This window comes from Mytilus edulis, chromosome 5, assembly GCF_963676685.1.
Source record: "Mytilus edulis chromosome 5, xbMytEdul2.2, whole genome shotgun sequence".
NCBI lineage: Eukaryota > Metazoa > Mollusca > Bivalvia > Mytilida > Mytilidae > Mytilus > Mytilus edulis.
This window is the reverse complement of record NC_092348.1, coordinates 42,687,874-42,703,345: the sequence shown is the minus strand read 5'-3', so window position 1 is coordinate 42,703,345 and position 15,472 is coordinate 42,687,874. Positions and strand designations below refer to the sequence as shown.

Below are 15,472 nucleotides of genomic sequence, written 5' to 3'. Positions count from 1 at the left end.
TATCCAGTTGTCCTGGTGTAGAGGTTTGATTCATGGGTTGATATGCTTACGGTCTTGAGTTTGAATGCCAGCATAGACACTGGATTTTTCTACATAAATTTGGATAGTTAGTCTTTTCTGTATAAATAATTCTAAGTTTTATTGTGGATTAGACATTCCCGCCAAATGGTTACAAAACAAAGGAAAACATTCAAAACAAAAACTAAAGCTTGTGTGATCTGGTAGAGGGGGATCCGTCTCAGATCACCCATGATAGAACAATGGAGCTGGGATGTAAAGAAAAAATATCTTCACCAGACAAAAGTATTTCACAAAACTATGTAGCAGAATTTTGCTCAGATAATAAAGAACTGCTCTAAAGGGAAAAGTTTTACTCGAAGAGCAGTAATACCTAAAACATGAGGCTCAAAGAATCTGCATTAGAATATTAATTTTGCAAACTATGCATAATATTGTCCAAAGCATTTAAATGAATACACATATAACCACTTACATCACAGTTCCTTTGTTGTACCCGGGGTGATCTGAGACGGATCACCCCATCCAGATCAGCTCAGCTCGAGTTTCTATGTTTTGTATGCTTTCCTTTGTTCTGTAATATTTTGGCAGTAATGTCTGAATAAGTCTGTTTAAAGGTTTGGTTAGCTTTTGAGGTGAATGATTACATTTTTGTGTTTTGTAAAGAGTATTACCATAAAAGATTGAATGTATTCTTTAACTATTTCTATGAGATCTATTTTTTGAAAACTATTTTTCTAAATATTGAATGATTTATCTGGTTCAAAGTTACAAGAAAAAGACTCATATTAATAAAAAATATTTATTGCTATAAAAAGTGATTTTATGACAAATGATAACATGCAACAACATAAAAATAAATGTATATTCATAAATATAACAATAATCACAGATGAATATGTGCGAAGTGATAGAAATAACAAGAAAATAAATATTAAAATCATGATGGATAAAATGAAAATAGCAAATTCTTTTCGGAAAAAGTTAATGAATTGCCTAAAATCAAATTGAGGTAAATGAATAAGGAATAATTTAATAGTAAAATTTTCCCCAAAGATAAGACTAATATTTCAAATGTATATGATTTTACTTTTAAGAAAGCATGCAGTGATCAGACCAACATTTGTTTTTCTTTGATTTCAAAGCAAATAATCTAGAATTTCATTTTACTTTTTGCTACTTTGAAATCTAATATAAAAAAACTAGATATTTGCCCAAATAACAACAATGAAAAATATTTTAAAAAACCTGCTTTCCATAAAAACATCTTTAAAATTTCCATCATGTAATTGTTTTTAACTGTTACATGGATTTATGTATACAATTAGGAAACAGGATATTAATTCTGTTATAATGGCACCTTCTCCCAAATCAACATAAAATTCAACACAAAAGGGCACGAAATATCGAAAAATGCAATAAATTTTACACATGGGAGAAGTGTGTGATTTCTTAAATAATCATAAGTATACATATAGATTATATAAACACATTTCAAAAATAAAATTAGTTTCAAAATGACTATTGCTTAACTTGATCAAAATGTTCCAAATTAGATTCAAACAATTGAATGTGTACTTACAAACATCTCAATCATGATTTCATTTTAAAGAAAAGCAGTATACAATTTATAGAATTTATTCTTGCAGCATGTGAAATTGATTTCAATTGCATCATAGAACCCTTTGGTCGTGACTCGTGACACTTCTCTGAACAGATTCAGAGTAAATTTGTTTCTTGGTGCTCTAGATCTGACAGAAATTAACAATGATGAATTTATCTAGCGTTAAATCAATGTACTAGACTATAGCTCAGCACATAAAATGTTAACTATTTAGGTATATAAATATTTGGATCTGGCAATTTTGGAAAAAAAACCAAGTAAAATGTCCCCTTGTATAAGAAATGTAATAGGTGTGCATAATAAATGTACTACGGCACTGACCACCTAATGGTCTAAAGGTAGCGCATTTAAATAAATTTATTCGTCAAATTTAGCCAACAGAACATTTTATCTTTTTAAACCCTTTTCTCCATGGGAATTATTTTTTACATACTTGATTCGCATAGGATTTTTTTTAATGAAAAAAAAAAAATCATCAGGTTTAAAGTATTAAAGTGCATTGGTAAAACGAATTTTTCATCAATGAATTTCCAATCAGATATTCTCATGAATATTCTTTTTATATTAGATACAAATTTTATTAAATCTGATTTAAATTTGTCTTTGGTAAGACTTTTCAACAGAGGCACTACACAGGCGTTAAAAGGCGTCATTGTTGAGTAAAAAGGGTGGCATCAAAAGGCGTCATTATGGATGAACGGGTCAATAGCTTTTCAAATATTTGTTGCATGGTGCAAATGTTTATTAACTAATTAGTATTACTTTAAAACAAATGGAAAGATGTTGCTTTGAATTTGATTAAATTTCATATTATTTATACAATCAATCACAATGTTTTATGTACTACCTAAAGCATATAAATGTGAAATGTGTTTTGGCCACAAGCTTTCATTTACATATGAGTATGTCTGCTGCCTTTTTCTTACAGCACCATAACAAACAAATCTGCTATAGTTTATTTACATCAAGTAAGTATATTCTCATAATGCAAACATTTAATGATTCTGATAAACCTAGCATGGATTAATTTAATAATAATTTTCTTGGATATCATAGGTACAGCAAAATATGAATGCAAGAACTCACCAAATAACATGTTTTCAAAAGGGGTTTAAGCAGGATTGATTAAATCAACAAATCAAATATGTGTGTTTTTAATGCAAAAAATAAAAGTCTGTATATACTTCTGACTACTATCTGGCAAACATAAATAAGTTTAATAAATGATCACATGATAAGCTGGCTTGATATACACAAGTTTGAAAATGCATTTGGTACAATTTAAATGCAGGCATAAGGAAGACACCCATATTATTATATGAAGATAACATGTCATTAGTTTTTAATTAAACAAAGCAATAATAAAATAATCATTTTATATCTTTTCATATCATTGATAAATGCATTCAAGTTTGGAAAAAATTGTAACAGCTGAAATAAAACAGATAAATGAAATTTTGCTGTACATAAATTATGAGTGTTTTATATGAGCATGCTAAGCAACTTTTATTTCAACTCTGACCAATTTTTTTGATGATCCTTCTTATAAATTTTAAAAGAAAGTATGTTATAATTTGGTGTGTTTGTGCTTTTATTAGTGTTGGACACAAAACCTTTGCTACATAGCTGGACTATAAAAATTGAAAAGGACACAGCAATTATAAAAATATCCATAAATATAACATATAAAGGTGTTTAGTCCTAATTGAGCTTATCGAATAACAGAAACATTTTGACATTTAATATATACAACCAATTCCAAGATGCACAGAATTAGGCTGTATTGTAGCTATATTCTTTAGTGTTTGTCAAAAGACTTTACTTACATGACTTACATATATATGTAGCTTATATCAGTATATCTACAAAACAGTATCTTTACCATACTGTTTAAAACATTTAAAAAAGGAGATCTGGTTGAAGAGGGATAGAGTTGGAAGGGGTGTCAATCTGAATTTCCAGAAAACAAATACTGAATAATCAGTTCCCCGAAATATATAAAGCATTCTTTGCCGGATTGCAAGAAATTAAACAATAATCCAAAGAAGTGTATATCAATAATTCCATTAAAAAATAAGGCCAAATCCAGACATCCTGAAAAAGATCAATCCACTCCCTTAGAAAGGGAGCTCATAAAATTTTAAAAGTATAATAGAAAATAACAGTTATAAACATTTTGGCATTGTGTATTTATATGTTCCTTGTAGGTAAACATTATAAAAAGAAGATTCCATCACTGTATCAGGTGGGATATAACATTTCATCAATTCAAAAAATTTAATTCTTGACCTATAGTGCAGATGAATTGTAGTACCACACTTAACAAAGTGGTAGAATCTGTTTTACTAATTTTCAGACATGGTAAAAGGTGAATTTCAATATTCTTTTCTGAATTCTGAAGATCTGTAAAAACTTGAGTTCTCTTTTTGTGTTGTTATAAAGCATACTGGACTTTATTCCTACTAAACCAGAGATTAATAATAGATATTTGAATTTTAATCTACAATGAAATTACATTGTGTGCATAATGTTTGATGTGTAAAATATGAAAAAAAATATTAGAAAAATAAAAACTGGCTTAAAATAAGAGAAACCAATGCTTAATACATTAGTAAATTAGGTATGCATCATTAGATCAATTAAAAAGAAAACTTAAGAGTAAAAGAATCTTTTGTTTTTCAAGGTTACATCTTCTATTTGTATTGTACACCACATGCTTGTGATACAAATAAACATTAGTTTTTGCTTTTACAGAACAAAAAAGAAATATATATATCTTTGTATGCCATTTCTTTCTTCAGGTAACTGACATTTCTTAACAATTTTCCCATGATTTCCTGAGTAAAAAATCTGCTAATATGATTTTCTTCCATTCATATATTAGCACTTTCTGATGCAATCTTCATGAGAATTCAAACTGGTGAAATATTTCCATTCAACACAGAAATACCCATTCCATGATGTTAACATTAGAATTCCTGTTTATGATTTTGAATTCCACAAGAATTAAAAGACTTTAAGATATAAAATCTTAATTTTACTTTTCTACTGATATCATTTGGACTGAGAATTGACAAGGGAGATAACTGGAGATCATTGTTTATCAGACGACACATGGACAATCTCTTTAGGCTCCGCCCTATCCATGGCATCTGATAAAGCTTCATGTTGGCGTAGTTGTCTAACAGTTTTGTGTAAAACGTCTTTCATTCGTTCATTTTCATTATGTGCTGCCTGCCACATCACTTCAAGTTCATCTTCTGCATCTCTGCAAAAAAAAGAAATACACAAAAATTAGGTCATCTTTATTCATAGTTAAAGAAAGAAGAGTATATAAATGTATCTTCCTCTTATGAAAAGGAGAAAAAAACATGTCATCAAGACACTTGATAAGAAATAATTCAAATGCATTAATGAGGGCGGTAAAGTATTATTTTCGTGTAACTAGTTTTGTCATTTTTATTTCAAGTGCAGCCGTGAAAAGGGTTCGTTATTCATTGTGTTTTGTGAAATCGATCAAAAGATCAATGTGCGAGCAATTTTCAATTGTTCAATCGTGTGAAATGGCAATTTTATTTTGCGTTCCTCTGTGCAGATACCCCCCTTTACGCCCCTCATTAATTTATTTTGAAAGTGAGCAACTTATCTAAATATTTTGTTACTTCTCTGAATTTTTGTAAAGACAACTCATTCAAAATGTTTACCAAGAAGCCTCTTTTAATAATTTCCATTTAATTAAAACTGCTGATTGAAAACAACTTCATCTTGGTTATTGTTTTATATTTTAGCAGTTAACATCCCTGAGATGCTTTTAACTTTTCACAGTTAATCAATGCAAACATTCTTGATGGTAAATGTATAAAAAATGTAGGATAGTTTCAACAAATTTAATAACTAAAATGTATACAAATGCACTGTAAAGAGATTTGATTATAGATCATACTACACAAAGAATGGTTTATTATTTGCCATTATCGGTCATCCCACTATCTGTATCACTCTACTCAGCTTGCAAATTACAGTTTTGTGACATCAAATACATCTGTACTTATACAGAAAAAAATATGTATAAAAACTAATAATTTTGGAAGACAATAACAAAAGTATTATAAAAAAAAATCAATTTTTTTACCAATTAAACTTTTTTGGATTGAGCGTCACTGATGAGTCTTTTGAAGATGAAACGCTTGTCTAGTGTATATACAAAATTTAGTCCTGGTATCTATGATGAGTTTATTTACATAACTCACAGAAAAACTTACCTTTTTTCGTCTGAAAATCCATGCATAAGATCTTCTTTGTCCTTTATTAAATGTCGTAAATGTTTAATCTCCCTCTCATATTCTTTCTTCTGACTTAAGAAAGTTTGGTCTTGTTCTGCTAGCCTTTAAATGAATTAAAAAACCATTAATTGTTGTCTTATCAAGTCACAGATATTTAATCTTGAAAGACTGAAAACATATGGAAGAAATTTCCCTTTCCATTATAATCTATAATATAGTAATGCAACAGAAAGAGTATATATGTAACTTAATATACACACTTACAATGAACGGTAAGATATAAAAAAATAAATGGGGTAGGTGTCAATTTGACAGATGATGCCCCGCTTGCATTTCATATACAGTTAACTCTCGTTGTTTCGAACTCGGTTGACTCAAAATTTCGGATGAGTCAAAGTTTTCACGTGGTCCCGAACTTTATTCCATTCAAATGTATGTATTTCGACTCCTGATGAGTCGAAATTGGATGAGTCGAAATTTCGGTTGAGTCGAACTAAATTTACAGTCCCAAGGTTAACAAAAGCATTCAAAATTCATTTTTTATCTCGAACTAATACACATATGTCAAAACATGACCTCCTTGATTTAAATGGATTGAAGAGTTAATCTGACAATACACGTGTAATTAAATTTCCGGTCACTGACCACTGTATTGATTTATGACATGCTATTTCCACGAGTGTTTACCTAAGATTATCTTTTATAGAATTTTTATAAATAATTAGTGATACATTGGTTATGTCTCGGTTATTGTATAGAAAGGTATATACTATGAAAATTAAAGCCCCTCGCTCTAATTTCATAGTATATACCTTTCTATACAATAACCGAGACATAACCAATGTATCACTAATTATTTATAAAAATTCTATAAAAGATAATCTTAGGTAAACACTCGTGGAAATAGCATGTCTGGAGCATCTCTTGTATAGAAAGGTATATACTATGAAAATAAGAGCTTGGGGCAAAGCCCCTCGCTCTAATTTCATAGTATATACCTTTCTATACAATATCCAATTTAGCATATATTTACAACTTGAGTAATCCTGTAATTAGTCTATTGATATACATGAGTTTACAAAACAATTAGTTTGGGATTTACACTAATGAGCTTGGGTGTGTATAAAGTGAGGATTATGGCTTCCATTGATGATCACCTAAAAACTACTCAAACGGCGTCTATAATCTTGTTATATTTTCTTTTGAAAAGAAAGAGTGAGATAAAACAAAATGAATAGAAATCAAAATTTTCTTAAATCTCTTGAATCCGAGAATAAACAATTTTGTCAGCTATAACCGACCTGAATATTGAAACTATCGATTAGAAATAACTCTCTTGGAAAAGCCATAGGATTTTGTTTTAATTGAAACAATTGAATAAGTAAAAATAATGTCATTATAATAATAAAAGACTGTGACATACAAATACATCGATCTGACACTAGTATATCGATCCCCTTGCCATATTCACGCGGATTTATTTAAGCTTTACCAAGCCAAGCAAGAGTTGTGTCCCTTAGATTGTCGAACTTCCGGTGTTCGTTTGAGTCGAACTACGTGTATCTCGAAATATTTTTCTAGTCCGGCTGACTTCGACATAACGAGAGTCGACTGTAGTTAGTATATAAGTTATAAAGGGACATAACTGTAGAACAGTAAATATGACCCAAATTTGTATTTGATCTGAGTTTTGTGGAATTACAATTGAGTATAAGTTTCATAACAATTGGTTGAGGTAAATGCAAGTTAAAGAACAAAAACAAAAAAATTTAGCAAAATTTAGCAATTTTTCCATTTGTTAACATGGTAAAGGGGCATAACTCTAGAACAATAAAAGTCACAACCCCAAAATTCAAATTTGATCTGTAGACTTCATAGACTTTGGTTGAGGAATTCTAAAGTTAGATAACGGAAATCAACTTTGGGAAATATAGACGGACAGACAGACAAGGGTTAAAGTTGATGCAACCTCCGCTACGGCGGGGGCATTATTATAAAACAACTCTATCAAATGCAACACTAAAAATACAGATGCTCACCTGCCAGACACAGTATTAATCTTGGCAGCTGCTCTCATTTTGTAAAGCTGTAAAGAAAATCAAAAATGTGTAATTTTAAATACAATTATATAGCTTTTAGAACTATGCTCGGCCATTTTATTTTCCCTTTTTAGTGTTGGTCCTTTATATGTGGAGCCCATTTTGAAAATATGACAATGATGATGGATGGCTGTTTAATATCCACCACCAATTAACACCAGAATAGAATTCAAAGTTTTTATCTTCTTTTGGGTTATGAATAAACTCTCACTTACATATAACCACATACATAATATTTACTTTTCAAGAAAGATCACTTTTAGAGAACAATAAAAATACATTTTGACCATGATGTTCCCTTATGGTAAAGATATCTTTAGATCCATTAGACAGATATAAATCTGGACAGTACTGGCTTTGTCATATACCAACCTTGAGTTTCTCTTCCAGTTTCGCTTTCATCATATTATCCTGGAGTAACTTGTTAACAGCTTTCTTTGTTTCTATCTCATTCTCTTTGGCCTATTTAAATATATAATATCTATTTGAGACCTGAAAGCATGTGTCTTGTTCTTTTTTATTGTGTTGGTATAAATAATTATGAAGTTCTGCTACCAATTTTTCGTAAAAACAGAAAATAACAAGATGATTGTAAGATTCATATGTTTTTATTTTTAAGAAGTATCTACTGGATGATTTAAACAGTTTTTTTGTACATATTTATGCTTTCAAGAAGTTTCTACTATTCTAAGCTGACATCTATTTTATATTATTTACCAACCTACATTATTAAATCAAAATGATTTGATATAAATTGCCAAATTTATATAATAATTGAATTATGTGTTTGTCTCATTCTTCCGCTACAATGTCTTTTCAAACTGATAACATGACAGTGATGTGTATTACAATGATGTGAAAAGATGAAATATATCAAAGTGAATTATAGATTTACCTTTTGCAACAATGAATGTTAAAGTAAAATTCAAAATTTGGAAAATGTCTTCACAATATTTCTTAGCAATGAGAACCTTGTCAAAGTAACAGCTAGTGTCTCTTAGAAACAAGAATTCATGTTTGTCATCATTGGACAGATTTATGGGACATGTTTTCTTAAGTACCTAATGCTACCACATATCAATATCTTCAATATCATAAGCTCTCCAATTTTTATTTTTTTGAGATTTTCAAACTATTGGTCTTAGGCTTCTTTAAATTCATTTCCAAAATCATGTCATACACTATTCTTAGTGAAAGAAATTCTATGATCTTGATTAATGGTCATCCCTATATTATCAATTGTTTTATCAGACAGAACTTCCTCATTCATGATAATCTGTCATCTCTATATTTAAACAACATAAATTGTATGTTTTAAGTAAGATATTTTAACAATCATGCTATCATAACAGTTTTATATTATACATATGTTGTGTACAAGATGTAAGTTTGTACAAATTATAATTTGTACAGAGTTTTTGTACAAGTTATAAGTTTTTTGACACATACCCTCTTGCACCAGCTGATACAGTTTTTATTCTAAAATGTACTAGTTTAATGTTTTCAATTCAAATTTATATTCTTCAACCTAACATTTAGTGCTACTCTACTGGTCATCCAACTGGAATTGAGGATACCTGAATGGTTAAAATTCAAATTCTATTTTTCTCCTGATACCACATTCATATCCATAAAAAGTCTTTTTGTGGTCTTATAATGTTTTTTGTATCAATGCTCAGTGTAAGATTGTATCATGTAGTTGTGAAAATATGACAGGAATATGCGAAACAAAAGACTGTGTGCTTGAATCATCCATTTGTGTTAAGCAGTTCACAAAACACAGATAACTTGTACAAAATATCTGTACAAATCATAATTTGTACAACATTACAACTTGTACACAACACATACAATACAGTTTTAGAATGTGAGTTATGATACAAAAGTATATAATTAAAGTGATTTGAATGTTTGTGTGTGATTTGAAGATGATATCCATTTACCAGTCTCTTCCATCTTTTGAAGTATCTCTTGTACTGTTGAAGATAATTACTAAACCTTATCTTTACGTGTTAACATGACAAAATGCAATATGTTTGACAAATACAGTGTTGGACCTCAGAAAAATTAACTACAACCCCCTCCCCTACACACATTACAGGTTTTTAACTGTAACAAAAAACAACTATTGTTAAATTATAAGTAATTACATCTAATTCATACTTTATGGACAATAAAATAGATTTAAAAAAAATTTTCATCACAAAATTTCTTGTATCAAAACAGGGGGAAAACATTTGAAACACCATTTATCTTTCAATCTAAAATCAGAAGTTATGAAGAGGTTTTATTACTAGCTCCTTTACACCTTCCTTGGTAGTTGTCAGATTTTTTCATTTTCTAAAAATCTTACCACTTTGGCATAATTATCTCTTTCCTGTGCAACCTTCTCTGCCTGAAAATATTATTCAAATTATTTAATAAGTTAAGAACCTAGAAGGAAATCATGTCCAATAGTTTAAAATGTGAAAGCTGTAAATTATTTAAGAAGTTGCATTGATGAACAAGAGTTATTTTGTTTGAATCATAGAGCAGGTTTTTTACACAGTTGTATTTAGAAAATGACAATATTTTGTTCAAACACAATTTTCTCTAGATGAAAGAGTTGCAAGTATGTTTATAAGTTGTATGTAAATGTGGCTAACTTATCTTAATCTGACTGTAAGAAATTTTAAAATGTTTTGACTATTACAAAATTGTGACATAAGTTCAGTAGGTATTTTGTATTACCATTTGGTTCCTTACATGAATAATATTGCCTATGTAATTTTGACATGACACAACTTTTATTTTATTTCAAACTCTAATACTATTGATTGAAGGTGTAATCTTTTTTTTTATCATGTGTTGTGTTATTTAATCATTGACATATGCCAAAATTCATGTCTATTCATTAGTTATCCTGGAATAACCAAGGTTATTTTTCAAGTTTGTGTTTAACTAGGACTTTATTACCTACCACTCTTATAATATTGCCTAAGTAATCTTGAACTGACTGTTCTTTTGTTTCTGATTGTTCTATAGCTCTTTGTAAATACAACATCTTGTTTTGAGTTTTCCTGAAATGCATTGAAACCATATTAAATCTCTAATGTGTACTGAAACAGTTGAAAACCTAAATACACTGAAATCATAGCATGTAACTATTTACAAAGTTTTATAAAAAACCATTTAGTCAATACCAAAAGGACAATAAAAATAGTGAAAACCAACAACAACATATAGATGTGACTAAGTCCATGGTTTGCTCTGGGAAACCCATTTGCATATAGCACAAAATAGACTGTGAACAATACTATTAGATTCTTGTGATTCTCTGAACATTACAATGAAATTTCATCACTTTTTACGAAGGTGATGCTGATACAAAAAGTCTTCATTTTGGAATCTCTCACTCGTCATGAGCAGCACAGTGGAATCAACATATGGAGCAGAAATTGCTCATCAATCTGGCCAGCTGAGTTTTGCACAAGATTACTGTGGAGTTTGTATTGTTGGATATCTACCAATTATTTTTATCTATTTTAAATTTTGTACACAAGTGCTGTTTTTTTTACACTGACATGTTCTTTATTTAACTTATCATTGCCCAAATGGTATATTCTTTTTTAAGCAACAAAGAATACCATATAATCGAAGTTTGCAGGACATAAGGTTCAGATTTTGTGATAGGATCCTTACCAAAAGCAGCCATGCCTATATTATACATATATACATTAGGTACTGACCTCATACTTCTATGCATAGCTTTTTTCTCAGCTTGATGTCTTTTGATTTCTGCTGTTAACTCTATCATCGTCTGAGTCTGTGATTTCCTCTCATTTTCCATTGCCTGTGAAGTAAAGAAAAATTATATTTATCTTATGTTTTTCTTTCTTTCAAGAAAGTATCAAAGGAGTTAAAAGGATAAGTAGCTGTTTATACATGAAATAAAAAGATTAAGAATCTTCAATTTCCATTGAAAAATATCTCAACCAGCCTTGACATAAATTTACAATTTATTTTGAAAGATTAAATCACTATATGTCACTGCCATATGTTTTTAAATGGGGTTTAGCATAGACTCATCAAAACCTCATATTGAGTGCTATGTTAGAGTATTCTGTTATGGTAATTTCCCATTATAATCATAAAACTTTTTACCTGTAATTTGATTCTCAGTTCTTCCGTGTCTTTTCTATGATGATCTTCTATATCTAACATTTCTCTACAAAAAAATAAGAAATTTAATATTTGATTAAACAATGTCCTGCTATCAACCTTAAATGTACTAAAAACAAATTACTTTTGTAAAAATATCAACAATGACATAACCTTTACTTCACATTTTTTTTTCGTATCAAAGGTATTCAAGCCAATCAGGGTAACCACCAAGAAGATCATAACAAGGTGTCTCACAACACATGGAAATGATTACTTCTCATTTAATATGGGTTTGGTTCATTTAATAACTCAAAAATTAATATGGTTCGGTTCATTAATTGTGATACCTTTGAATTGTTGATCATTGATATAAATTCACATGCTTGATTAATTAATTAAGAAAATTAATATTCAATTCATACTTTTATCATATTAAATATTGTGTTCTCAGAAAAATATTTCTAACCCTGTTAATAAATTAATAGTTGAACTTCTCTGTTATTATGATGAGTATAGACAAATCCCTAACAAGCCTTGGGATCTATAGTTTATAAAAAAGTCTTACAAAAAAATCTATTTAAACAAATTTCAGTTTCTGCAATTTCATAGATTCAGCTTAAACTCTGGTCAATAATTAAGGTCACTTTACTCAGCTGTTTAACCTAGGAATTAAGGAGCACTCAACCCTGTAGGCCCCTAAGTGAACACATGTAAACCAACACTTACTTTTTGAGATCAGCAATCTTATTGATATACTGGTCTACAGTAGTTTTATCTTCTCCCTCTCTGATCAGCTCATCGTGTTTCTGTTTTGTATCCTTCCATTTTCGTTGTAATTCTTCAAGTTCTTTATCTGTGTCGGATTTTTCTGCCCTGATCATGACAAGCTCTTTTGTAACTTTGGTCACTTTAAAAAAAATGAAAAAAAATTTGAATAATACAGTTTAAGTAAGGGTTGTTCCATGTAAATGAATGTGTGAAAGTAGCAAGGGAAGTAATAATGGACAGGGATTGTGTTTCATTTTTGGTTGAATATCATTTGATGTATGTAAAATAACTAAAAGAAACTATTTAGTGTTTTTAATCAGTAGAGTTATTGTTCTTGAAGTCCTAAATTCAAATTCAAAATTATAACAGGAAAATCAATGTTTGTTTGTCAAATTGTTATTTCTATGAATTTCACTAGACTGTTCTTTCATGCTAATCCCCACATAAATATGTAAATTAACTGTTGTATCTTTTGAAGGTTCCATCTTAAATTATACCCATACCTCTACAAATATGGACTTAAAAACTCAATTTTAAAAGGTTAATGTTTTGCAAAAAAAATATGAAGCATATTTTAAAGTATCATAACATTATCTGTATGCATTTCATTTAATAAAACTTGAATAATTAATCTGATGTTTTTGGTCCATTATTTAACAATCTTTGTAATAAATTCACACAAAATTTCATTATAAATTATGAGTGTTACCTTCACGTATATGAGCTTGCTGTAAATCATGTGCCTTTTGATCTTTTATGTTGATTTGTTCCAATAAATTCTGATTTTCTTCCAGTATCAATTTAGCATTTTCCTTCAATTGTTCCCTGTAATAAATGAAGTAAACGTAAGTATTGCCTTTTTCACAACAAAGTACTACAATTTACCAAAAAAACATTAATTAAAACCTTTCCTCCATTATAATTTATGGTGCCTTAACCCATAAGTGTGGACACACAACAATGTCTTAAATTAATAAGCTATCGTTTCTATCAAGATTTAATGTGTTTATTTTTTGTTTTATTTTTCAGAACTGTTAAAAAGGGGTCAAATCAGACTTCTGACAAATACTAGCTGACAAAGTTAAATCCATTATTAACTAAGAAATCTTCCTTTTTAATATGAATGCAAATTTGAATTTAGTAAATAAGTCATCTATCCATAGACATAAAGAGGAAATACTCCATTATTTGTTTATCTCTATACATCCAAATATTCAAATCAATGAGGTTCTATCTACAAATAAAGAGCTATCGTTGAAGACCATCAGAGGACCATAAAATGTCTGTGTTTTTAAATCTTTAGGTTGCTGTCTCATTAATGTATACTTAACATCTTAATTTTGTTCACAATACTAACCATTCATGTATATCTACAGGTCCTTTTGTTGCTGTTTCTTCTAGATCATGTTGTAATTGTTCATTTTCATCCACTATAGATTCAGCATTTTTTCTTAATCTGTCAAAATCTTCCTGTTAACATATAACACATCTTTGTATTTAGTTGTAACACAAAAAGGACTGTTAAAAAGAAGATATTTATTTTTTCATTTTTTTTTTAAATTTACAATGATCGTCAATTTCATTTCTCATTTAAAAGTTTTTAAAGACCTGTATTATAGTTCATGATGATAATGCATTATGTTTTTTTCAAGAAAAGACAACATAGATTCTGCTATTGATTTCCATTAAATCTACACCCCTACAGCCATTCCACACATATTGCCAATATAATTTTTATACTAACCTGATATTTCAGTATTATTTTATTTTTTTCTTCCAGTCTGTCATCATATGCCATAAATAAGGGAGATAAATATTTTGTATCAATCTAAAAAACAAAAAAGATATCATGAAATTATTTTTTTTTAATATGTCAATTAATAGCAATATAAATATTGCCTAAATGTGTATTAGCTCTTACTCCATACAAAGCAACAGTGTTTTACTGATAACAAGAATGTGTTCATGGTACACGGATGCCCCACTCACACTATCATTTTCTATGTTCAGTGGACCATGTAATCAGGGTCAAAATCTAATTTGGCATTTAAATTAGAAAGATCATACCATAGGGAACATGTATACTAAGTTTCAAGTTGATTGGAATTCAACTTCATCAAAAACTACCTTGACAAAAAAGTTTAAACTGAAGCGGGACAGATGGACGGATGGACTAATGAACGGAGTACAGACCAGAAAACATAATGCCCCTCTACTATGGTAGGTGGGGCATAAAAAATATATCTTTTGACCAAAATCATTTGAACTTTGGTGAACAGTTGTCACATTGGCAACCAGACTTTGGCTATGATGATACACTTCAACATCAAACTGAAAACTTTCGAAATATAAGTCAAATAGTCTTATTCAAAGCAGTTAAATTTATGCTATTTGGTTCAACATTTGTTAAGAAACCTACGAACTTTAACATGACATTGTGTGAACATCATTCTTTCACAATAAAATCTTCAGTATTTCGTTCTATGGATTGAAATCATGATCTATAGATCTATAGCAAGGCACATTACTACAATATT

General features: G+C 29.4%; 1 protein-coding gene across 8 annotated transcripts in view; it reads right to left on the bottom strand.

Annotated features, from left to right (window-relative positions):
• Positions 1-806: 806 nt before the first annotated feature.
• Positions 807-15,472, bottom strand: part of LOC139523720 (centrosomal protein of 89 kDa-like) — a 43,982-nt gene continuing 29,316 nt past the window's right edge. For all 8 annotated transcript variants that reach the window (XM_071317951.1, XM_071317946.1, XM_071317948.1 and 5 more), the window contains 12 exons: positions 14,680-14,763; positions 14,293-14,405; positions 13,645-13,760; positions 12,894-13,074; positions 12,168-12,231; positions 11,753-11,856; positions 10,984-11,083; positions 10,378-10,419; positions 8,397-8,486; positions 7,965-8,011; positions 5,905-6,027; positions 807-4,910 (listed from right to left, as the gene is read on the bottom strand). In XM_071317951.1, the coding sequence (XP_071174052.1) occupies positions 4,736-4,910; positions 5,905-6,027; positions 7,965-8,011; positions 8,397-8,486; positions 10,378-10,419; positions 10,984-11,083; positions 11,753-11,856; positions 12,168-12,231; positions 12,894-13,074; positions 13,645-13,760; positions 14,293-14,405; positions 14,680-14,763 (1,239 nt within the window). In that variant the 3' untranslated portion in view covers positions 807-4,735. The remainder of the gene's footprint in view (positions 4,911-5,904; positions 6,028-7,964; positions 8,012-8,396; positions 8,487-10,377; positions 10,420-10,983; positions 11,084-11,752; positions 11,857-12,167; positions 12,232-12,893; positions 13,075-13,644; positions 13,761-14,292; positions 14,406-14,679; positions 14,764-15,472) is intronic.